This window comes from Sphaeramia orbicularis, unplaced genomic scaffold (assembly GCF_902148855.1).
Source record: "Sphaeramia orbicularis unplaced genomic scaffold, fSphaOr1.1, whole genome shotgun sequence".
Taxonomy (NCBI): domain Eukaryota; kingdom Metazoa; phylum Chordata; class Actinopteri; order Kurtiformes; family Apogonidae; genus Sphaeramia; species Sphaeramia orbicularis.
The window spans coordinates 45,001-69,054 of NW_021941576.1; the positions used below are offsets into that span (position 1 = coordinate 45,001).

The following is a 24,054-nucleotide window of genomic DNA, read 5'->3' on the forward strand; positions in this document are numbered from 1 at the left end:
ACAGAAGACAGTGATTTGCAGTCTCAGCCCGTCACAGACCGTGGGATTTCTCTGGTCCAACAGCTGCTGATGCCCGTTCTTGGTGGTGTCCTCACCCGAGTCACCAGAGGATATGGTGAGGACAATGGACTGGACCGACTTATAAATGTTCCACAGACATGAATATTAGATTAAATGCATTTAACAACCAGTGAATTCTGTGTCCTTGTCTCTTCATGTTGTTGAAATCACATCCTGTTCGGATGGCAGGATTGGCATTGATGGGTCCAGGGTTGGTCTGGTTCTGGTTGGTTCTGGTTCTGGTGGTGGATGTGCTGCTCTGACAGTAGGATGTGGTGTCTGTGTGTTCACTGTTCTTCTGTGTATCTCTGATGTGCACATCAATTGGAGGAATGACCTTTGCCACATTATTCTCAGTTTCTCAGTGTCTCCTCTGTGTCTCCAGTGGTTCTAAAGCACTAGAAACCTGTGAACTCCAGCTGTGGAGTTGGAGTGGAGGAGCGTACATTTCCACGCTCATGTCACTCTTTGTACATCTGAACGTGGAACAGGGCGTACGCCAGGTTTTTGTGCATATGCAACCTTTGTACATGAGGCCCCAGGTGCGTTGTCATGGTGAAGCAGCCACAATTTTTCCTGCCACAACTCTCACCTCTTCTCGTGCACTGAACGAAACAAACGCTGCAGGATCTCTTTGTAGACATGCTGGTTGATCGTCTGTCCCTGTGGTAAGAACTTGCAGTGGACGATACCCCTCACATCAAAGAATGCGATCAACACGACTCTGACTTTGGACTTGGACTGTCCTGCTTTCTTCAGCCTCGGTGACGTCGGACTCTTCCACTGCAGACTCTGGCGTAGGGTGTCCGGGTCGTACTCGAACATCCAAGACTCATCACCGGTGATGAGTCTCCCTAGAAAGTCTGCTTTGGTTTCAAGACGCTCCAGGACGTTCTGACACACTGGCGTACGTCGATCCTTCTGGTCATCGTTCAGCAGTTATAAAAGCATGTGGAAAAAAGGTCAGTGTCTGTAGAGAGCTGAGATCACAGTTATAAACTCTGGGACACAGGTGTCAAACATGAGGCCCAGGGACCAAAACTGGCCCACCAAAGAGTCCAATCTGGCCCACCAGATGAATTTACAAAGTGCAAGATGCAAAAATTACCCTGAAGATATTAACAGTCAAGGGCATCAAACTCAAAAATAACAGCATCATAACCTAGAAATAATGACTCCAAATGTTCTTCTTGGTTTAATGTGAGAAAAATAAAATGATATTATGCCTCTAAATAATGGCAACACCATTTTTTTTTCTCTTTGATTTACTGCAAAGAACATTAAATTCTGATATCCTTTAACAATAAAATGTCAATAACCTGAACAAATATGAACGACCTGGAATGTCTAAAGAAAAATAAGTGCAATTTTAACAATATTCTGCTTATTTTGTGCCTTTGTAGATCTGATCTGTGATGCACATGTAGAAATCAGAAGTTGAGGCAGAATATTGATAACATTGTACTTATTTTTCTTCAGAAATTTCAGTTTTTTCCAGTTATTCACAACTTTTTTTGTTTTGGATAGAAATAGTTTCATGCGCACATTGGCAGCCACGCTTCTGTCAGCCTGTCCCAGAGCAGCTGTGGCTACAAATGTAGTTTACCACACCCCAGAGTGTGAATGTGAGAGCGAGTGAATAATGGGTCAATAATGTAAAGCACTTTGGGTGTCTAGAAGAGCGCTATACAAATCCAATCCATTATTATTATTATTATTATTATTATTATTATTATTATTATTATTATTATTTAATGTTATTTTTTGGACTAAAACATTTGCAGTTGTCATTATTTATTGGTTATCATGCTATTATTTGACTGGTCCGGCCCACTGCAGATCAAATTGGGCTGAATGTGGAACCTGAAAGAACAGGAGTTGGACAGCCCGGCTCTAGGGCGAAGACTTTGAAGGTGAAAACTTGGAGTTTGTAGTCTGGATTTGAAATGTATCTTTTGTTGCACCAGTCCTGGAACTTTTCGGACACACCGTGTATATTAAAATTGAGGTCATGTTCTTACCGATGTCTGAGAAATATTCCAGAGCTCTCTCTGCAGGACCGTGATAAACCTGTGGATGTTTTTATGAAAACAACTGTGTATTTTACTAATGCAGAATATTTTTTTTGAAGAAATAAAGAATGGCTTCAAAAACTTAAAAAAAGTACTTAGGTTACTAATTGAAAGTAATGACACTGATGAAGTGATGGTGCTGCACTGACCTGTTTGCCGCTGACCAGCAGTGTGAGGCTGTCGAACAGGCGGTAGATGGAATATCGCGGCTGGTGGATGGACAGGATGATGGTGCGGCCATGATTGGCCATCCTGGAGAAAAGACCACAAGGGTTGGATAGATGTATTAAAGGTCCAGAAGACTTTTGTGACCAATTTTTCCTCTGATCTGTCCATCCTCAGTCATATCCTCAGTTTCATGAATCTGTTCGTCGTTCTGTCATTACTCACCTGAATCTCTTGCATTATGGTGAACAATTTTGAAGTGCCATCCACCAGAAACAAACTGTGTGTTTACATTCAGGTAACTCAGGCATCTTCGGAATTTTGTCGCCACGTGCATTGTGGAAAATGGAGGTTCGCGCAGCCGCCTGCAGCGGCAGCAGCAGTGCAACCATATGGTATTATATGGATGAAACAAACGCGTAAACGTCTGAAACGCAGAAACAGCTGGAGGAATATGCATAGAGGGAAGGGAGCTCCTGCTGTTCCCGTGTCGTGTCTTTTGCAGCTGCTGCTGTCAGGTGGCTGCGCGAGCCTCCGTTTCCCACAATGCACGTCGCAACAAAATTCCAAAGATGCCCGAGTTCCCTCCCGGCTCTGGATGTAAACACACGGTTTGTTTGTGGTGGATGGAACTAAGAAACTGTACAGCCCCTTGTTTTGGCTTTGGTTAATCCTTTGTGCGTTCCTTTTCACTCTGGACTCCTGCCTACTCATACTTTCTCCTGGATTCTGCTGCTCCAAGTCTGAACTTTGAACTCCTGCAACCTCAGCTCTTCACCATCAAAGTTGATCCCCTCTGGCTTTCAGCTGCCGTGCCTACTTCTCCACCTCCCTTGTCCTGCCACCACCTTTCATACCCCTCTGGTTTTGTCAAGCTGAGTCCTTGTTCACTTCTGAGCCAGACTGTTATTTTTCACAGTTGTCTGATTTAGTTCTGCTGTATTTAATGATTAATTTTGTACTTCCTGTTACTTATGTTCAGCTTGTCCTAAATAGATCATGTCTTTCATGGTGGATATTTGTTTTAGTCCGTGTAGTTATTCCTCCTGCTCCCTAGAGGGCTCTGGTATTGTGTGTTCTTGTTTCTGGGTATTTGGTTGTTGACCTTTACCGGACTTCCACTTGTCCTCTTTTCAGTTGTAGTTTGTACCTGTATTATCATCATTGTACAATCAAAATCTTTTTACATTATTTTGGTGGTTGTGTCTGTTATCCTGCACTTGAGCCTTATCAGTGGATCCCTAACAAACTCAATCAATGAATAGACACATGCATTTAAACTACCAAATCCTGTTTATTACTTTAAATGATCTACTAAACATGTTTGTTTCGTAAATAAACTGTACTTTCAAGTACATTTCAGAAGAATAGTAAAGTGATAAATGAATATCCTTGGCCAAAATAAACAGACCAACAGTTAAAGTGCCATAAAACATTCAGTGCCATAGCATCTACGATGACAAAAAAAAACAAAAAAAAAAAAAACAAAACACAAATGGTCCCTTAACTGACCTGAGCCCCTCTTTCCCTTTTACTTGCTTTTCAGTGTCATAGAGCTGCTGAATTTTGGGGGAAATCATCTCTCTGCATAGCAGTTCATGAGTGGGGTCAGATCACACTAACTTTAGCATCTTTTCTAATCCCTGATCTTCTAAAGTGGTCTACAGTCCCCTGTAATCCATGTCAACAATAAACTTGTTCATTTATCAGATGTGGACTCTGTCATCTTCGCTCTGAAACCCATTATCTGAGTGTTGGTTGGTGACTGACAGGTGCTAATAGCAGCACTAGTGTTACTGTTAGCTTGGTGCTAATAGCAGCACCAGTGTTACTGTTAGCTTGGTGCTAATAGCAGCACCAGTGTTACTGTTAGCTTGGTGCTAATAGCAGCACCAGTGTTACTGTTAGCTTGGTGCGAATAGCAGCACCAGTGTTACTGTTAGCTTGGTGCTAATAGCAGCACTAGTGCTACAGTTAGCTCCTGTATTTGTACTAGCTGCAGTGTCATTGGCATTTAGGTGGTACCGGAGGCTTGAATAATTGTGGCGGTATCCAAAGTCTTTGTGTCATAGTTTGAACACAACAGTGCTCTTATCTGGGCTTCCTTCCATCCATTTTTTAAAAAAGGTAAATCTCCTGTCCACTTGGCCTTGTCATGTGTTGTATATTGGCCGAACGTCACCTCTTCCACTTGTTCAGTGCATCGGTATGATCGGTATGAAGCTAAGCTCTGGGAAACGTTCAGTGTTTGCTGGAACATAAAAATGAAATGCGATTAAATGTTAGGGTTTTTTTGTCAGTCACTTTTTCCTGTAATTAAAATTAACCCGTTAAAGTCCCAGCCCTGATCCCCATGTAACTCCATTTTAGGGATATTATAAAATTTGGATCAGATTTAAGGTCAAGGTCAAGGTTACTTTGTTTATACCTGTAGGTAGATTTGTTTTGCAGTCTAGGTGATTGCCTTGGCATCACAACAACACTTACATTGAACATGCAAGACAGGCACTTGATCACGCTTACAGACAGGACAAAAAGACAGGACTAAAAGTGTTCAGTGTTCCACCATTCATCTGTATAGCATGGATAAGTAAAATAATAAAATAAATAAGATCCAATAAATAAAAACCAGATGCAATAAAACACAATAAAAACCAGAAAAGATAAAATAGAAACAATCTGGGATAAAAACCAGGATAACATAAAATTAAAAAATTAAAAAAATTAAAAAATTGGAAGTCACATAATAATAAATAGAGCAAAAAAAATGGAATAAATAACTAAATAAGTTAGTAAAGTGCAACGTCACTGTTTCTTCTTGAGCTCAGTGATGGCGACAGGAACAGCTGTTTTTATAAACGCTGTGTCCTGAACCTGGGACTAAGAACCTCCGTCCAGAGGAAAGGAGCTGAACTTCACTTGGTAAAGGATGGGAGTCATTGTTCAGAACTGATGGAACCATCAGAACCATCCTCTGGACCTGTTTAGTGGACAGGGAGGAGGGACCAGACTGGGACTGACCAATCAGGCGACTGGACCATCTGACTGTTTGATTCAGTGAGTTTCTCTGAAACTGAGGTCTGAGCGAACCACAGCACCAGACAAAAAGAGAAAACTGACTCAATAAAAGAACAATAAAACACAGTTCAGATGTTAGGTCCATGTGGAAGTGTTCCAGTGTTCTAAGGCAGTGGAGGCGCTGATGGTCCTGTTTACACACACATCTGCAGTTTTCAGTAAAAGTCAGTTTTTCATCAATTATCGTCCCAAAGGTATTTGTCTGATTGCACTTGCTCTATAGTCTGACCTTTAATTACAGTGACTCTATGTCTGTCCTGTTGTTTTCTAAAATCAATGATCACATGTTTTGTTTCAGATCAGTTCAGGTGAAGGTGGGACTCCTCACACACTGGACCCAGTCATCAGTGACAGGACTGGACTGGTCTGCCCCTCTGTGAGCAGGCTGACAAGGACTGAGTCATCAGCATACTTAATGATGCTCCTGTTTTCACATTCACTCTGACACAGGTTTGTGTAGAGAATGTAGAAGAATGGAGACAGGACCCAGGCTGGAGGAGAACCAGCGGAGAACACTGGGTCTGACAGAAGCCCATTCATCCTCACTCTGTGGGACCTGTCTGTTAAAAAGTCTAAAATCCAGCCCATCAGGTTTTACTGATCTTAAACTGTTCTAAAAGCCTTTTAATTCAAATGTGGGGCTGGATTGTGTTCAAAGCACATTACATTTGCATATTCAAGTTTCAAGCGCTCTGAGGTCAGGGAACTGAGCAGAACAGTCATTATCTGAAAGGAGTTCATTATCCCAATGAAGACAATGTAGCTAGCTGCTAGAGAGTATTGTGAGGAACCCCCCCCCCCCCCCATTTTCTGTAATATCTATGTTTATATAGTGAACTGGAATTGCCATACCTCTAGCATACATGATAACATACTGTACAGTGTGTGTGTCTGATTTGTGTCCATTTAGAGGTGGGGTCGTCACAAACGTCCACAGATCCTTGTGTACAGTTTGTTTGTGTGTTTGTGTTTGTGTGTTTGTGTGCACCTCTTGAGCAGCAGTAACACAGAGTTAGCAGTGCTAGCATCCAGGCCGGTGGTGGGTTCATCCAGGAACAGAACAGGAGGGTCAATGATGAGCTCCATGCCGATGTTCGTCCTCTTCCTCTCTCCACCAGAGATTCCACGAATCAGCTGGGTACCCACCTGCACAAGCAGTGCACTTTTACACACTTATTCAGCCAGAACAGTGTTTGTCTTCTCAGGGTGGCAAAAACAAGAGCAAAGTTAGTTCTAGCAAAAACATTTCATACTTCAGGAGAAACTTAGGTGCCAAGCTTATGGGGGTGGGTGGGCTCATCTGCTTTTGCACACTAACTATGTCCACTTCGAATACCAGAGCAAAACACAAGTAGAAAGTTCTGCCTCGATGCATTGAGAGCAAACTCTGAGAACTCAAACTGGGAAGCAAAAAGAAAATTCTCTGTCGTTGTGGAGTCTGTAGCAGAATTAAATGGCCCACACTGACATCACCTTTAGTCCGAAGAACAGATAGTAGAAAAAGACACCGTTCTATTTGTCCTTCTCTCTTACTTCCTACATTTAAGTGGGTGTTTTTAGAACTCTTTCATTTTTTCCTTTCCTTGGTGATTTAGTGACTGTCAGGTTTTGCTTATTTTCTTCTTTTGTGCTTTCTTTTGTTCTTTCTCTCACCCTGGAGTCCGCCACTCGGCTCAGTCCTAACTCCTGGATCAGTTTGTTCACTTTCTGTTCTTTCTCCTCCTGACAGATGCTGGAGGGCAGACGCAGAGCTGCAGAGAAACGGAAGTTTTCCCTGACCGTCAGAGTTCCCATCACCACATCATCCTGCACACACAAAGACAAGAGAACAAATGACTACTGCAGAACAAGACACAACAGAAAGAAAGACAGAAAGACAGAAAGACAGATAGATAGATAGATAGATAGATAGATAGATAGATAGATAGATAGGTGTGTCTTGCACACTTAGCGCCATTAAAAATGCATGGTCAGAATAATATGTATATTTGGAGATATTCATTCATTCATTCATTCATTCATTCATGTTCTGAACCTGCTTTATCCTCCCTAGGGTCATGGGGGCGGAGCCTATCCCAGGTAGTCATGGACGAAGGAATCAGGGGGAGGTGGTGACTGCAGGTGTGTGTGTGTGACGGTGGTCTCAAACTGTGAAAGAAGTGGTTTAGCTCCTCTGCCAGATCACTGCTGTCGCTGGAGGAAGAGGGGGAGGGGCTGGGCCTCTGTAGGGGGAGGGGCTGGGCCTACGTAGGGGGAGGGGCTGGGCCTCTGTAGGTGGTTAGGGCCTGAATGCCCCTCCACATCTGTCTGCGGTTGTTGTCCTGAAGGTACCCCCCCACCTGCCTCTTGTTCAGTCCTTCTTCTGTCTAATTGCCCTCCTCAGGTCAGCTCTGGTGGTCTCGTACACAGCTCTGTCCCCCGTCCTGAAGGTGGAGTTTCCAGCTCTGATCAGACTCTGGACTTCACTTGTCCTCCAGGACTTCCTGTTTGGAAAGACCCGGATGTGTTTTTCCTCCTCCACCCCCCCCCCCCTCCACAGCACTGACGGTAGAAGAGGACAGACTGTTCATGTGTCCAGGTCTGGATCCTCTGAAATGCTCCACTCAGTGCAGGAAAAGCAGTCCTGCTACCGGACCAGAACATGTGCAGTCCAGGCTTTGATGGGGGGGCTGCTTTTGTTCGCCTCCGCAGGGGGGTGTAGGCTGGGAAGAGGAACAGGGGGAGGTGGTCCCATTGTCCGAGGTCTGGGGGTGGGGTGGGGTCGCTCTGTAGGCATGCTTGATGTTTGTGTAAACGTGGTCTAGTGTGTGTTGTTGTGTGTTGTTGCACATTTGACGTGCTGGTGGAATTTAAGGAGCACAGACTTTTGTACAAGGGGGTCTGTGGTGGTCCCACCAGGTTTACAGGGACTCCATGTCCCTAACATGGATCTGAATTTGGTTTGATGTACTGTACATGGTACTGTGCTGTCAAATGACCAGAAAAAGCTATTCTGTTCTGTTCTGTTCTATTCTGTTCTGTTCTGTTCCGTTCCGTTCCGTTCTATTCTATTCTGTTCTGTTCTGTTCTGTTTCGTTCTATTCTATTCTATTCTATTCTATTCTATTCTATTCTGTTCTATTCTGTTCTATTCTATTCTATTCTGTTCTATTCTATTCTATTCTATTCTATTCTGTTCTGTTCTGTTCTGTTTCGTTCTATTCTATTCTGTTCTATTCTATTCTATTCTATTCTATTCTATTCTGTTCTATTCTGTTCTGTTCTGTTCTATTCTGTTCTGTTCTATTCTATTCTATTCTGTTCTGTTCTGTTCTGTTTCGTTCTATTCTGTTCTACTCTATTCTATTCTGTTCTATTCTGTTCTGTTCTGTTCTATTCTATTCTATTCTGTTCTGTTTCGTTCTATTCTATTCTGTTCTACTCTGTTCTATTCTGTTCTATTCTATTCTATTCTATTCTATTCTGTTCTGTTCTGTTCTGTTCTGTTCTGTTCTGTTCTGTTCTGTTCTATTCTATTCTATTCTATTCTATTCTATTCTATTCTGTTCTGTTCTGTTCTATTCTATTCTATTCTATTCTATGATCCTGTCCTGAGGGGTTCACCCACTCACATGACTGGTCGGACTGTGATAACAGTGCAGATGAACAGACACTTCACCATCGCTCAGACCTGAGCAGAACATGCCAGTGGCACCTTCTCTCTGTTGGATCATAAGTCGTAGCATTTTGAGCTGGCAAAAAAAAAAAGGGCATTTTCTTTGCTGCCGTTATGAATGTAAAATATGAATAGTGACTGTTGCTGACTTTGGGTAGTCGCTGAATTTCACAACTGAAAATGATTACAATAAAATTGCATTAACGCACGATAAAATGTTTGTCAGTGTTATCAAATTAATGAGTTAACGTGATATAAACGTGTTAACGTGCCCAGCTCTAACATATATATATATATATATATATATATATATATATATACATATATATGTATATATATATATATATACATATATATATACATACATACATATATATATATATATACATATATATATATATATATATATATATATATATATATACATACATACATTTATATATATATATATATATATATATATATATAATATATATATATATACTGGGCAGATAACTAAATGTTTAGGATCTTTTCTAAGCCCTGCTCTTCTTCAGTGGTCTGCAGTCCACTGTAATCCATGTCACCAGTGAATGTGTTCATGGATCAGATGTGGATTCTGTCATCTTGGCTCTGAAACCCATTATCTGACTGTTGGTTGGTGACTGACAGGTGCTAATAGCAGCACTAGTGTTACTGTTAGCTTGGCGCTAATAGCAGCACTAGTGTCACTGTTAGCTTGGTGCTAATAGCAGCACTAGTGCTACTGTTAGCTCTGCTATTGGCACTAGCTGCATGTGTTTTTCATTTGGGTGCTACTGGAGGCTTGGGTAACTGCTGGGATCCAGACTGTGTCATAGTTTGAACACAACAGTGCTCTTATCTAGGCTTCCTTCATTCCATTTTTAAAATAAATCTCCCATCCACTTGGTCTCATCCTTGTCATCTTGTGTTCTTTCTTGGCCTAACGTTGCCTCTTCCACTCGTTCAGTGCATCTGGTTGATCAGTTTGATCAGTATGATCAGTTTGATCAGTATGATCAGTATGATCAGTTTGATCAGTTTGATCAGTTTGATCAGTATGATCAGTTTGATCAGTATGATCAGTATGATCAGTTTGATCAGTTTGATCAGTATGCTCCAAACCTGTGTTCTGAGTGTCTACAGTGCATAAATACAATGGGATTAAATGCGTTAATATTTTAATCCCATTATTTTTCCTGTAATCTAAATAATCGTGTTACAGTCCCAGCTCTAACATGTATTTGTTTTTAAATTCTTGCGTTGTATGGGCCCCAGCTGTTTTGAACTGACCTGCACCACGTATCCAGACAGACACTTGAAGTTGGGAGGCTGAGGCGCTCCGTCGATCAGGACTTCTCCGGTCAGACCTGAAGGATCCTTCCTGGCTGCCAACACATCCAGAAACCTACAGGGGTCAGAGGACAGGACGGCATGGACTGGACCCCAGTTCAAGGCACATTTATCCAGTTCAAATTAAACAGTCCAAAAGAATCTGTGTTTGTGCAGCGACGTGGACAACACTGACAGAGGGAACATGACAGAAATGTCACAAACATGATGTGCAGTCGTCTAATGAACACATTCTGTCAACACTGAATACAACTGGTCAACAGTCGACCCACACCATGAGGGTCCTGGGTTGGATTCTGGCTGACGGGGTGGGGGGTGGGGGTGGGGGGGGGGGTTCTGTGTGGACTTTGCATGTAGTCTTTGTGTTTGTGTGGGTTCTCTCTGAGTCCTTGGGCTTCATTGGGTTCAGTCTAAACTGACCGTGGGTTTGAATGGAACACTGATCGCTTGTTGGTCTCTATACGTTCGGCCCTGTGATGAACTGGTCACATGTCCAGAGTGAACCCTGCCTTCACCCATAAGCAGCTGGGACAGGCTCCAGCACCCTTCACAACATGAATGAATGAATGAATGAATGAATAGAATTATAAAATGGTTTTACATACATTTTCAACACAATATGTCTAGCCACAGGGAGCACATCATGTGATATTACTACATATGGACACATATTTTTGTTAACTGTCCTGACATTAACTGTTAGAATGAACTAATTTGTGTAAAAACTGACATCCTGTCCCAGGTCTGACCTGTTCATGTCTGTACATCTAACACAGTTTGTGTCCCTTTGAACCCATACTTCCTATAAGGTGGACTGCATGTCCAACCTGGTCCGTACACTGTAAAAAAAAACGTAAAAAAACAAAAGGTATTATTCTGGCAGCAGGGGTGCCAAAATAATACTGTTAAATAACAGAAAATAACCATCTCATAAAAATACAGTAATTTTCATAATTTAAATAGTTTTTTGCCCTAACTTTACATGAGATTTTTCATATTTTTTTGACTTTTTAATGTTTAATAAAGAATATTTACATGTATTAAAACAATCCAATTCCCTATACATATGTCTATGTGTATATATGTATATATATATATATATATATATATATATATATATATATATATATGACTGGACAGATGACAAAGACATCCATCAACAGCGCTGTAAGATTTATTCTCAAGCTAACATGCTGATAAGGAAGTTTTCTATGTGCTCTGATTCAGTGAAGTGTTCTCTGTTCAGAACCTACATCACACCACTATACACTGCTCAACTGTGGTCAAACTATAAGAAAATAAGTCTGCAGAGGTTCAAAGTAGCCTATAATGATGCATTGAGGTTGCTGCTTCATGTCCCTCGGTGGCATAGTGCCAGTCAACTGTTTGTGACCACAGGAGTGCCAACTTGTGAGGCACTACTAAGACAGTTGATGTCTAGTTTTATGTGTCGCCTGGATGAATCAGAGAACCACATTATAGAAGCTCTAGTTAACCCCCTGAAAAGCTGCTATCGTTTTACCTCTAAACTGAGACGGCATTGGTGCAATAGTTTGTATATTTAATAATGTGTTTAATTTTTTTTTTTTTTTTAATCTCCTTTTTATTCTTTTATTTTTATTTTATTTATTCTGTATGTTGTGTGCTTATGGACCTGTGTCTGCAATGAAGTTTATTATTATTATATATACACACAAATAATTTTCAATGAGACTCAGCTGTCCAATCCACTGATAGAAACTGTATTTGGACAGTTTATCAGTGCTTATACATGTTATACATTCACAAAAACACATTCATTCTATTTATTTAGTCTGGTTCAACTGACAGAACTAATACTTCTGTTACGGTTAATTGTCAGTAATTTAATCTGGTTTTATTTATTTATTTTTTTTACAGTATTAAACTTTAAATTAACAGTTTAATCTCATGAATACAAAAGAAATATTTGTGAAATTACACCACATTTGCCAATGTATTTTAACTGTATTTTTCTGTGGAAAAAGAAAAAATTCCTTTCAAAAAATTGAAATTTTTTGGTTATTCACAGCTACACTTTTTTCATGTTATTTTCCATTTGACATGTAAAATCACAGTCTATTTTTGTCATTTCATTGATATTTTCCTGTATCTTAAAAACACAGGAAAAATCTGTCAAATAAACAGTGAACATTCTGTTAAATTACAGATTTTTTTTTTACAGTGTATAACATCAGTTCATGCAGAGAATGCACAGCGTATATGTGTGACAGAGGTTATCAAATCCACTCTTCTCCCATCTTTGAACTAGTTTGCAAATGGAATGAGGCCTTAATAGACCTGCTGCACATCTGGCATTCAGAACTGTTCTAGCTGCTGTCGAATCCCTTTTCCATAGTGATAAGAACATAATAAAGTTCCATTCCCGTTCACATCTTTGACTTTTTTCTTACAGATGTCCACTGTCCCTCATGTTGGTGAACTGTGTCATTTGATGCCACTGTTTCTAAATTTGACAGCAGAACTTTTTTCAGACCTTTAAATATTGCTAAGTCTACAACTCTGGCAGGTGTAACAAAAACAGGAGAGAGGTGACTTTGGAGTGGAGGACACGGTGAAAAGGCCGATGTGGATGTCAGATAAAGACCCAAATATACTTGTGGTATTTCTGTCATGTCACCTTTAAGCCAAGTGTCGACTGAAGACTGACCCAAATTCAATACAACTGACTTTCAGTTTGACACAGTCAATCATCACAAACTCAGATCTGTGCCTGATGAAATGGAATATTTCAGACCTGCTTTTGCAGAATACTTGTACTGGATTTTAGGTTGAACCTCCTCAGACCCACCTATGGGTTTTCTGTCCACATCTATGGATAAGACTGTCACAACTTTATACAAAAAAACAAAAAACTGTCCACAGCAAAACACATTCTATAAAAAAAACAAAAAATGCATCTGAAAAAACAAAGTGGTCCGTCATTATGTTTCCAATATTGGCAATTATTTCATAAAAAAAACCCCAAACTGGTCCTTTCCTGGGTCTCAGGAGGTTCCACCAGTCTGAACTCTCTGATTTCACCCTCATAAACTCTTTCAATTGTGCAAATACTCAGTTCCTTCATCTGTTTTGTGTTTATAGTGCATTTTAATTTTATGTGGAATATATTCGAGGAATTTCAAATTGTCACATGACTGCGCAGCTAGAAAACTCTACAATTTGATCCCAGTTTAAACCAAACTCTAGAACTTGATCCCAGTTTAAACCAAACTCTAAAACTTGATCCCAGTTTAAACCAAACTCTAAAACTTGATCCCAGTTTAAAGCAAACTCTAAAACTTGATCCCAGTTTAAACCAAACTCTAAAACTTGATCCCAGTTTAAACCAAACTCTAAAACTTGATCCCAGTTTAAACCAAACTCTAAAACTTGATCCCAGTTTAAAGCAAACTCTAAAACTTGATCCCAGTTTAAAGCAAACTCTAAAACTTGATCCCAGTTTAAAGCAAACTCTAGAACTTGATCCCAGTTTAAAGCAAACTCTACAACTTGATCCCAGTTTAAACCAAACTCTAAAACTTGATCCCAGTTTAAACCAAACTCTAGAACTTGATCCCAGTTTAAACCAAACTCTAGAACTTGATCCCAGTTTAAAACAAACTCTAAAACTTGATCCCAGTTTAAAGCAAACTCTAGAACTTTATCCCAGTTTAAAGCAAACTCTAAAACTTGATCCCAGTTTAAACCAAACTCTAAAACTTGATCCCAGTTTAAAGCAAACTCTAAAACTTGATCCCAGTTTAAACCAAACTCTAAAACTTGATCCCAGTTTTAAACAAACTCTAAAACTTGATCCCAGTTTAAAGCAAACTCTAGAACTTGATCCCAGTTTAAAGCAAACTCTAGAACTTGATCCCAGTTTAAACCAAACTCTAAAACTTGATCCCAGTTTAAAGCAAACTCTAGAACTTGATCCCAGTTTAAAGCAAACTCTAAAACTTGATCCCAGTTTTAAACAAACTCTAAAACTTGATCCCAGTTTAAAGCAAACTCTAGAACTTTATCCCAGTTTAAAGCAAACTCTAAAACTTGATCCCAGTTTAAACCAAACTCTAAAACTTGATCCCAGTTTAAAGCAAACTCTAAAACTTGATCCCAGTTTAAACCAAACTCTAAAACTTGATCCCAGTTTAAAACAAACTCTAGAACTTGATCCCAGTTTAAACCAAACTCTAGAACTTGATCCCAGTTTAAACCAAACTCTAGAACTTGATCCCAGTTTAAAGCAAACTCTAGAACTGTCTGGTTCACTTTAGTCCAGTTCAGTTTAGTCTGGTTCACTTTAGTCCAGTTCAGTTTAGTCTGGTTCAGTTTAGTTCAGTTCAGTTTAGTCTGGTTCAGTTTAGTCTGATTCAGTTTAGTCCAGTTCAGTTTAGTCTGGTTCAGTGCTGTTCTTTAGTCTGGTTCAGTGCTGTTCTTTAGTCTGGTTCACTTTAGTCCAGTTCAGTTTAGTCAGGTTCAGTTTAGTCCAATTCACTTTAGTCTGGTTTAGTGCTGTTCTTTAGTCTGGTTCAGTGCTGTTCTTTAGTCTGGGTTAGTGCTGTTCTTTAGTCTGGTTTAATGGTGTTCTTTAGTCTGGTTTAATGCTATTCTTTAGTCTGGTACAGTGCTTTTCTTTAGTCTGGTTCAGTGCTGTTGTTTAGTCTGGGTTAGTGCTGTTCTTTAGTCTGGTTTAATGCTGTTCTTTAGTCTGGTTCAGTGCTTTTCTTTAGTCTGGTTCAGTGCTTTTCTTTAGTCTGGTTCAGTGCTGTTGTTTAGTCTGGGTTAGTGCTGTTCTTTAGTCTGGTTTAATGCTGTTCTTTAGTCTGGTTCAGTGCTGTTCTTTAGTCTGGTTCACTTTAGTCCAGTTCAGTTTAGTCAGGTTCAGTTTAGTCCAATTCACTTTAGTCTGGTTTAGTGCTGTTCTTTAGTCTGGTTCAGTGCTGTTCTTTAGTCTGGGTTAGTGCTGTTCTTTAGTCTGGTTTAATGGTGTTCTTTAGTCTGGTTTAATGCTATTCTTTAGTCTGGTACAGTGCTTTTCTTTAGTCTGGTTCAGTGCTGTTGTTTAGTCTGGGTTAGTGCTGTTCTTTAGTCTGGTTTAATGCTGTTCTTTAGTCTGGTTCAGTGCTTTTCTTTAGTCTGGTTCAGTGCTTTTCTTTAGTCTGGTTCAGTGCTGTTGTTTAGTCTGGGTTAGTGCTGTTCTTTAGTCTGGTTTAATGCTGTTCTTTAGTCTGGTTCAGTGCTTTTCTTTAGTCTGGTTCAGTGCTGTTGTTTAGTCTGGTTCAGTACTGTTCTTTAGTCTGGTTTAGTGCTGTTCTTTAGTCTGGTTTAGTGCTGTTCTTTAATCTGGTTTAGTGCTGTTCTTTAGTCTGGTTCAGTGCTGTTCTTTAGTCTAGTTTGGTGCTGTTCTTTAGTCTGGTTCAGTACTGTTCTTTAGTCTGGTTCAGTGCCGTTCTTTAGTCTGGTTTAATGCTGTTCTTTAGTCTGGTTTAGTGCTGTTCTTTAGTCTGGTTCAGTACTGTTCTTTAGTCTGGTTTAGTGCTGTTCTTTAGTCTGGTTCAGTACTGTTCTTTAGTCTGGTTCAGTGCTTTTGTTTAGTCTGGTTCAGTGCTGTTCTTTAGTCTGGTTCAGTGCTGTTCTTTAGTCTTGTTTGGTGCTGTTCTTTAGTCTGGTTCAGTGCTGTTCTTTAGTCTAGTTTGGTGCTGTTCTTTAGTCTGGTTCAGTACTGTTCTTTAGTCTGGTTCAGTGCCGTTCTTTAGTCTGGTTTAATGCTGTTCTTTAGTCTGGTTTAGTGCTGTTCTTTAGTCTGGTTCAGTACTGTTCTTTAGTCTGGTTCAGTGCTTTTGTTTAGTCTGGTTCAGTGCTGTTCTTTAGTCTGGTTTAGTGCTGTTCTTTAGTCTGGTTTAGTGCTGTTCTTTAGTCTGGTTCAGTACTGTTCTTTAGTCTGGTTCAGTGCTGTTGTTTAGTCTGGTTCAGTACTGTTCTTTAGTCTGGTTCAGTGCTGTTCTTTAGTCTGGTTTAGTGCTGTTCTTTAGTCTGGTTTAGTGCTGTTCTTTAGTCTGGTTCAGTGCTGTTCTTTAGTCTGGTTCAGTGCTGTTCTTTAGTCTAGTTTGGTGCTGTTCTTTAGTCTAGTTTGGTGCTGTTCTTTAGTTTGGTTCGGTGCTGTTCTTTAGTCTGGTTCAGTGCCGTTCTTTAGTCTGGTTCAGTTCTGTTCTTTAGCCTAGTTTAGTGCTGTTCTTTAGTCTGGTTCAGTACTGTTCTTTAGTCTGGTTCAGTACTGTTCTTTAGTCTGGTTCAGTGCTGTTGTTTAGTCTGGTTCAGTACTGTTCTTTAGTCTGGTTCAGTGCTGTTCTTTAGTCTGGTTTAGTGCTGTTCTTTAGTCTGGTTTAGTGCTGTTCTTTAGTCTGGTTCAGTGCTGTTCTTTAGTCTGGTTCAGTGCTGTTCTTTAGTCTAGTTTGGTGCTGTTCTTTAGTCTAGTTTGGTGCTGTTCTTTAGTCCGGTTCGGTGCTGTTCTTTAGTCTGGTTCGGTGCCGTTCTTTAGTCTGGTTCAGTTCTGTTCTTTAGTCTGGTTCAGTTCTGTTCTTTAGTCTAGTTTGGTGCTGTTCTTTAGTCTAGTTTGGTGCTGTTCTTTAGTCCGGTTCGGTGCTGTTCTTTAGTCTGGTTCGGTGCCGTTCTTTAGTCTGGCTCAGTTCTGTTCTTTAGTCTGGTTCAGTTCTGTTCTTTAGTCTGGTTCAGTTCTGTTCTTTAGTCTGGTTCAGTGGTGTTCTTTAGTCTGGTTCAGTGGTGTTCTTTAGTCAGTGGTGTTCTTAGTCTGGTTCAGTGTAGTCTGGTTCAGTTTAGTCCAGTTCAGTTTAGTCTGGTTCAGTGCTGTTCTTTAGTCTGGTTCAGTGTAGTCTGGTTCAGTTTAGTCCAGTTCAGTTTAGTCTGGTTCAGTGCTGTTCTTTAGTCTGGTTCAGTGCTGTTCTTTAGTCTGGTTCACTTTAGTCCAGTTCAGTTTAGTCAGGTTCAGTTTAGTCCAATTCACTTTAGTCTGGTTTAGTGCTGTTCTTTAGTCTGGTTCAGTGCTGTTCTTTAGTCTGGGTTAGTGCTGTTCTTTAGTCTGGTTTAATGGTGTTCTTTAGTCTGGTTTAATGCTATTCTTTAGTCTGGTACAGTGCTTTTCTTTAGTCTGGTTCAGTGCTGTTGTTTAGTCTGGGTTAGTGCTGTTCTTTAGTCTGCTTTAATGCTATTCTTTAGTCTGGTACAGTGCTTTTCTTTAGTCTGGTTCAGTGCTGTTGTTTAGTCTGGTTCAGTACTGTTGTTTAGTCTGGTTCAGTGCTGTTCTTTAGTCTGGTTTAGTGCTGTTCTTTAGTCTGGTTTAGTGCTGTTCTTTAGTCTGGTTTGGTGCTGTTCTTTAGTCTGGTTCAGTGCTGTTCTTTAGTCTAGTTTGGTGCTGTTCTTTAGTCTGGTTCAGTACTGTTCTTTAGTCTGGTTCAGTGCCGTTCTTTAGTCTGGTTTAATGCTGTTCTTTAGTCTGGTTCAGTGCTTTTCTTTAGTCTGGTTTAGTGCTGTTCTTTAGTCTGGTTTAGTGCTGTTCTTTAGTCTGGTTCAGTGCTTTTCTTTAGTCTGGTTTAGTGCTGTTCTTTAGTCTGGTTCAGTACTGTTCTTTAGTCTGGTTCAGTGCTGTTCTTTAGTCTGGTTTAGTGCTGTTCTTTAGTCTGGTTTAGTGCTGTTCTTTAGTCTGGTTCAGTGCTGTTCTTTAGTCTAGTTTGGTGCTGTTCTTTAGTCTGGTTCAGTACTGTTCTTTAGTCTGGTTCAGTGCCGTTCTTTAGTCTGGTTTAATGCTGTTCTTTAGTCTGGTTCAGTGCTGTTCTTTAGTCTGGTTCAGTGCCGTTCTTTAGTCTGGTTTAATGCTGTTCTTTAGTCTGGTTCAGTTCTGTTCTTTAGTCTGGTTCAGTGCTTTTCTTTAGTCTGGTTCAGTGCTGTTCTTTAGTCTGGTTCAGTTCTGTTCTTTAGTCTGGTTCAGTGCTGTTCTTTAGTCTGGTTCAGTGTAGTCTGGTTCAGTTTAGTCCAGTTCAGTTTAGTCTGGTTCAGTGCTGTTCTTTAGTCTGGTTCAGTGTAGTCTGGTTCAGTTTAGTCCAGTTCCGTTTAGTCTGGTTCAGTGCTGTTCTTTAGTCTGGTTCAGTTTAGTCCAGTTCAGTTTAGTCTGGTTCAGTGCTGTTCTTTAGTCTGGTTCAGTGTAGTCTGGTTCAGTTTAGTCCAGTTCAGTTTAGTCTGGTTCAGTGCTGTTCTTTAGTCTGGTTCAGTGCTGTTCTTTAGTCTGGTTCAGTGTAGTCTGGTTCAGTTTAGTCCAGTTCAGTTTAGTCTGGTTCAGTGCTGTTCTTTAGTCTGGTTCAGTGTAGTCTGGTTCAGTTTAGTCCAGTTCAGTTTAGTCTGGTTCAGTGCTGTTCTTTAGTCTGGTTCAGTGTAGTCTGGTTCAGTTTAGTCCAGTTCAGTTTAGTCCAGTTCAGTTTAGTCTGGTTCAGTGCTGTTCTTTAGTCTGGTTCAGTGCTGTTCTTTAGTCTGGTTCAGTTTAGTCCAGTTCAGTGTAGTCTGGTTCAGTTTAGTCCAGTTCTGTTTAGTCTGGTTCAGTGCTGTTCTTTAGTCCAGTTCAGTTTAGTCTGGTTCAGTGCTGTTCTTTAGTCTGGTTCAGTGTAGTCTGGTTCAGTTTAGTCCAGTTCAGTTTAGTCTGGTTCAGTGCTGTTCTTTAGTCTGGTTCAGTGCTGTTCTTTAGTCTGGTTCAGTGTAGTCTGGTTCAGTTTAGTCCAGTTCAGTTTAGTCTGGTTCAGTGCTGTTCTTAAGTCTGGTTCAGTGTAGTCTGGTTCAGTTTAGTCCAGTTCAGTTTAGTCTGGTTCAGTGCTGTTCTTTAGTCTGGTTCAGTGTAGTCTGGTTCAGTTTAGTCCAGTTCAGTTTAGTCTGGTTCAGTGCTGTTCTTTAGTCTGGTTCAGTGTAGTCTAGTTCAGTTTAGTCCAGTTCAGTTTAGTCTGGTTCAGTGCTGTTCTTTAGTCTGGTTCAGTGGTGTTCTTTAGTCTGGTTAAGTGTAATCTGGTTAACTTTAGTCCAGTTCAGTTTAATCTTGTTCAGTGCTGTTCTTTAGTCTGGTTCAGTGTAGTCTGGTTCAGTTTAGTCCAGTTCAGTTTAGTCTGGTTCAGTGCTGTTCTTTAGTCTGGTTCAGTGTAGTCTGGTTCAGTTTAGTCCAGTTCAGTTTAGTCTGGTTCAGTGCTGTTCTTTAGTCTGGTTCAGTGCTGTTCTTTAGTCTGGTTCAGTTTAGTCCAGTTCAGTGTAGTCTGGTTCAGTTTAGTCCAGTTCAGTTTAGTCCAGTTCAGTTTAGTCTGGTTCAGTGCTGTTCTTTAGTCCAGTTCAGTTTAGTCTGGTTCAGTGCTGTTCTTTAGTCTGGTTCAGTGTAGTCTGGTTCAGTTTAGTCCAGTTCAGTTTAGTCTGGTTCAGTGCTGTTCTTTAGTCTGGTTCAGTGTAGTCTGGTTCAGTTTAGTCCAGTTCAGTTTAGTCTGGTTCAGTGCTGTTCTTTAGTCTTGTTCAGTGCTGTTCTTTAGTCTGGTTCAGTGTAGTCTGGTTCAGTTTAGTCCAGTTCAGTTTAGTCTGGTTCAGTGCTGTTCTTTAGTCTGGTTCAGTGTAGTCTGGTTCAGTTTAGTCCAGTTCAGTTTAGTCCAGTTCAGTTTAGTCTGGTTCAGCGCTGTTCTTTAGTCTGGTTCAGTGCTGTTCTTTAGTCTGGTTCAGTTTAGTCCAGTTCAGTGTAGTCTGGTTCAATTTAATCCAGTTCAGTTTAGTCCAGTTCAGTTTAGTCTGGTTCAGTGCTGTTCTTTAGTCCAGTTCAGTTTAGTCTGGTTCAGTGCTGTTCTTTAATCTGGTTCAGTGTAGTCTGGTTCAGTTTAGTCCAGTTCAGTTTAGTCTGGTTCAGTGCTGTTCTTTAGTCTGGTTCAGTGCTGTTCTTTAGTCTGGTTCAGTTTAGTCCAGTTCAGTTTAGTCCAGTTCAGTTTAGTCCAGTTCAGTTTAGTCTGGTTCAGTTTAGTCCAGTTCAGTTTAGTCTGGTTCAGTGCTGTTCTTTAGTCTGGTTCAGTGGTGTTCTTTAGTCTGGTTCAGTGTAGTCTGGTTCAGTTTAGTCCAGTTCAGTTTAGTCTGGTTCAGTGGTGTTCTTTAGTCTGGTTCAGTGTAGTCTGGTTCAGTTTAGTCCAGTTCAGTTTAGTCTGGTTCAGTGCTGTTCTTTAGTCTGGTTCAGTGTAGTCTGGTTCAGTTTAGTCCAGTTCAGTTTAGTCCAGTTCAGTTTAGTCTGGTTCAGTGCTGTTCTTTAGTCTGGTTCAGTTTAGTCCAGTTCAGTGTAGTCTGGTTCAGTTTAGTCCAGTTCAGTTTAGTCCAGTTCAGTTTAGTCTGGTTCAGTGCTGTTCTTTAGTCTGGTTCAGTGTAGTCTGGTTCAGTTTAGTCCAGTTCAGTTTAGTCCAGTTCAGTTTAGTCTGGTTCAGTGCTGTTCTTTAGTCTGGTTCAGTTTAGTCCAGTTCAGTTTAGTCCAGTTCAGTTTAGTCTGGTTCAGTGCTGTTCTTTAGTCTGGTTCAGTTTAGTCCAGTTCAGTTTAGTCCAGTTCAGTTTAGTCTGGTTCAGTGCTGTTCTTTAGTCTGGTTCAGTTTAGTCCAGTTCAGTTTAGTCCAGTTCAGTTTAGTCTGGTTCAGTGTAGTCTGGTTCAGTTTAGTCCAGTTCAGTTTAGTCCAGTTCAGTTTAGTCTGGTTCAGTGTAGTCTGGTTCAGTTTAGTCCAGTTCAGTTTAGTCCAGTTCAGTTTAGTCTGGTTCAGTGCTGTTCTTGTGTCTGGTTCAGTGTAGTCCAGTTCAGTTTAGTCCAGTTCAGTTTAGTCTGGTTCAGTGCTGTTCTTTAGTCTGGTTCAGTGTAGTCTGGTTCAGTTTAGTCCAGTTCAGTTTAGTCCAGTTCAGTGGTGTTCTTTAGTCTGGTTCAGTGTAGTCTGGTTCAGTTTAGTCCAGTTCAGTTTAGTCTGGTTCAGTGCTGTTCTTTAGTCTGGTTCAGTGTAGTCTGGTTCAGTTTAGTCCAGTTCAGTTTAGTCTGGTTCAGTGCTGTTCTTTAGTCTGGTTCAGTGGTGTTCTTTAGTCTGGTTCAGTGTAGTCTGGTTCAGTTTAGTCCAGTTCAGTTTAGTCTGGTTCAGTGGTTTTCTTTAGTCTGGTTCAGTGTAGTCTGGTTCAGTTTAGTCCAGTTCAGTTTAGTCTGGTTCAGTGCTGTTCTTTAGTCTGGTTCAGTGTAGTCTGGTTCAGTTTAGTCCAGTTCAGTTTAGTCTGGTTCAGTGCTGTTCTTTAGTCTGGTTCAGTGTAGTCTGGTTCAGTTTAGTCCAGTTCAGTTTAGTCCAGTTCAGTTTAGTCTGGTTCAGTGCTGTTCTTTAGTCTGGTTCAGTGCTGTTCTTTAGTCTGGTTCAGTTTAGTCCAGTTCAGTGTAGTCTGGTTCAGTTTAGTCCAGTTCAGTTTAGTCCAGTTCAGTTTAGTCTGGTTCAGTGCTGTTCTTTAGTCTGGTTCAGTGTAGTCTGGTTCAGTTTAGTCCAGTTCAGTTTAGTCTGGTTCGGTGCTGTTCTTTAGTCTGGTTCAGTTTAGTCCAGTTCAGTTTAGTCCAGTCCAGTTTAGTCTGGTTCAGTGCTGTTCTTTAGACTCACGATGACTTGCCGCTTCCTGTCGCTCCCATGATGCCGTTCAGTCCTGGCTTCATGATGCCGCTGTGACACACAAACACAAACACAGTGAACACTTTTTTGTGCTGATTCAACACTTTCATTTCTGTCTGTGTTTGAATCCAGCTCATACTTTCATGCACAGTCAGACTCAAACTCTCCTTCTGCAGAACTTCTGTTTAGTTTGTTAGTCAGCAACTTTCATAAACATGACACTGGTGTTCATTTTAGAACTGGGAACCATGAGGATGCAGTTTGGTTTGAAAGTTTTACAGGTTTGTTTTTTTACGTTTTTATTTAACATTTTTTGATGAGGATTGCAGTTCTGTTAAATCTTTGAACAGTCGTTCCACAGGCTCAGTCTTCTCATCCTCTGCTCCTTCAGGACTTCTATTCTCTGTCCACGACTGAACAGAGATAAGAACAACAGTATTATTGTCACATCATCAGCCTTGATATTACCACCAGAATTCACAACGACATGAACTGTAATAAAAGTAGTTAAATACTCATATCACAAATAATTTACAAATACAAGTGAAAGAAAATAATAATTATGACAAAATAATAGTAGATAAATCTGCTTCTTCACACTTCCATCCTACAGGCCAAATCTGGACATGGGCCTGGCTCAGTGTTTACAGTCAACGCCAGGCACAATCCGATACAGTTTACAGTCAACGCCAGGCACAATCTGATACAGTTTAGAGCCAACACCAGGCACAATCTGATACAGTTTACAGTCGACACCAGGCAAAATCCGATACAGTTTAGAGCCAACACCAGGCACAATCTGATACAGTTTACAGTCAACACCAGGCACAATCTGATACAGTTTACAGTCAACGCCAGGCACAATCTGATACAGTTTACAGTCAACGCCAGGCACAATCTGATACAGTTTACAGTCAACGCCAGGCACAATCTGATACAGTTTACAGTCAACGCCAGGCACAATCTGATACAGTTTACACTCAACACCAGGCACAATCTGATACAGTTTACAGTCAACACCAGGCACAATCCGATACAGTGGTGGATCACACATCTGTTTCAGATGGACCAGCTGAGGTGGATCACACATCTGTTTCAGATGGACCAACTGAGGTGGATCACACATCTGTTTCAGATGGACCAGCTGAGGTGGATCACACATCTGTTTCAGATGGACCAGCTGAGGTGGATCACACATCTGTTTCAGATGGACCAGCTGAGGTGGATCACACATCTGTTTCAGATGGACCAGCTGAGGTGGATCACACATCTGTTTCAGATGGACCAGCTGAGGTGGATCACACATCTGGTTCAGATCCTCCTGGACTCCTCCCTGGGCAGGTGTTCTGGGCATGTCCCACCAGGAGAAGACCTGAGGGAAGACCTAGGACCCACTGGACAGACTATGTCTGTGGACTGGACTGGGAACACCTGGGGTCCACCCAGAAGAGCTGGAGGAGGAGTCTGAGGAGAGGGAAGTGTGGACATCCGTGCTCAGACTGTTACCCAGGACAGAACCTCCATCCAATGTGTGAATGTTTTTGTTCAACCCTTACAGACCCAAACATCCTCCTGTAACCTAAACCATCTGCTGATCTAAACGCTTTCATATCTGTTCATGCACTAATCCTATCAATACATAGAAATACTTGGTGTAAAATACAGTTGTTCATCTTTTCATGGTCATCAGATATGACCATATTTGGACGTTCAGCGGCTCCATAGTTACCATGGAAACACTGTCATCTTCTCCAACACTGATTCACCAGTCAAACCCGTAGAGTTGGATCAATGACAGTGGATGGACACACTGGGTTTGTGTTCAGATCATGATAGATTTGACTGAAAAAGTCACTTTTTGTTCCAATATAATAACCCTCAACTTTAACTTAAGCTTCAATGAACATCTGCATGATTAGTGAATGAAATACAGGACAAAACCTGATTTTCAATTGAAAATGCAAAA

General features: G+C 40.8%; 1 protein-coding gene across 1 annotated transcript in view; it reads right to left on the reverse strand.

Annotated features, from left to right (window-relative positions):
* LOC115416230 (ATP-binding cassette sub-family G member 2-like) overlaps positions 1–24,054 on the reverse strand; it is a 55,898-nt gene that overhangs the window by 21,652 nt on the left and 10,192 nt on the right. Inside the window, exons 3-8 of the mRNA XM_030129976.1 lie at positions 22,080–22,139; positions 10,324–10,438; positions 7,029–7,181; positions 6,364–6,521; positions 2,282–2,384; positions 2,082–2,130 (exon numbers count right to left, since the gene is read on the reverse strand). Of these exons, the coding sequence (XP_029985836.1) occupies positions 2,082–2,130; positions 2,282–2,384; positions 6,364–6,521; positions 7,029–7,181; positions 10,324–10,438; positions 22,080–22,139 (638 nt within the window). The remainder of the gene's footprint in view (positions 1–2,081; positions 2,131–2,281; positions 2,385–6,363; positions 6,522–7,028; positions 7,182–10,323; positions 10,439–22,079; positions 22,140–24,054) is intronic.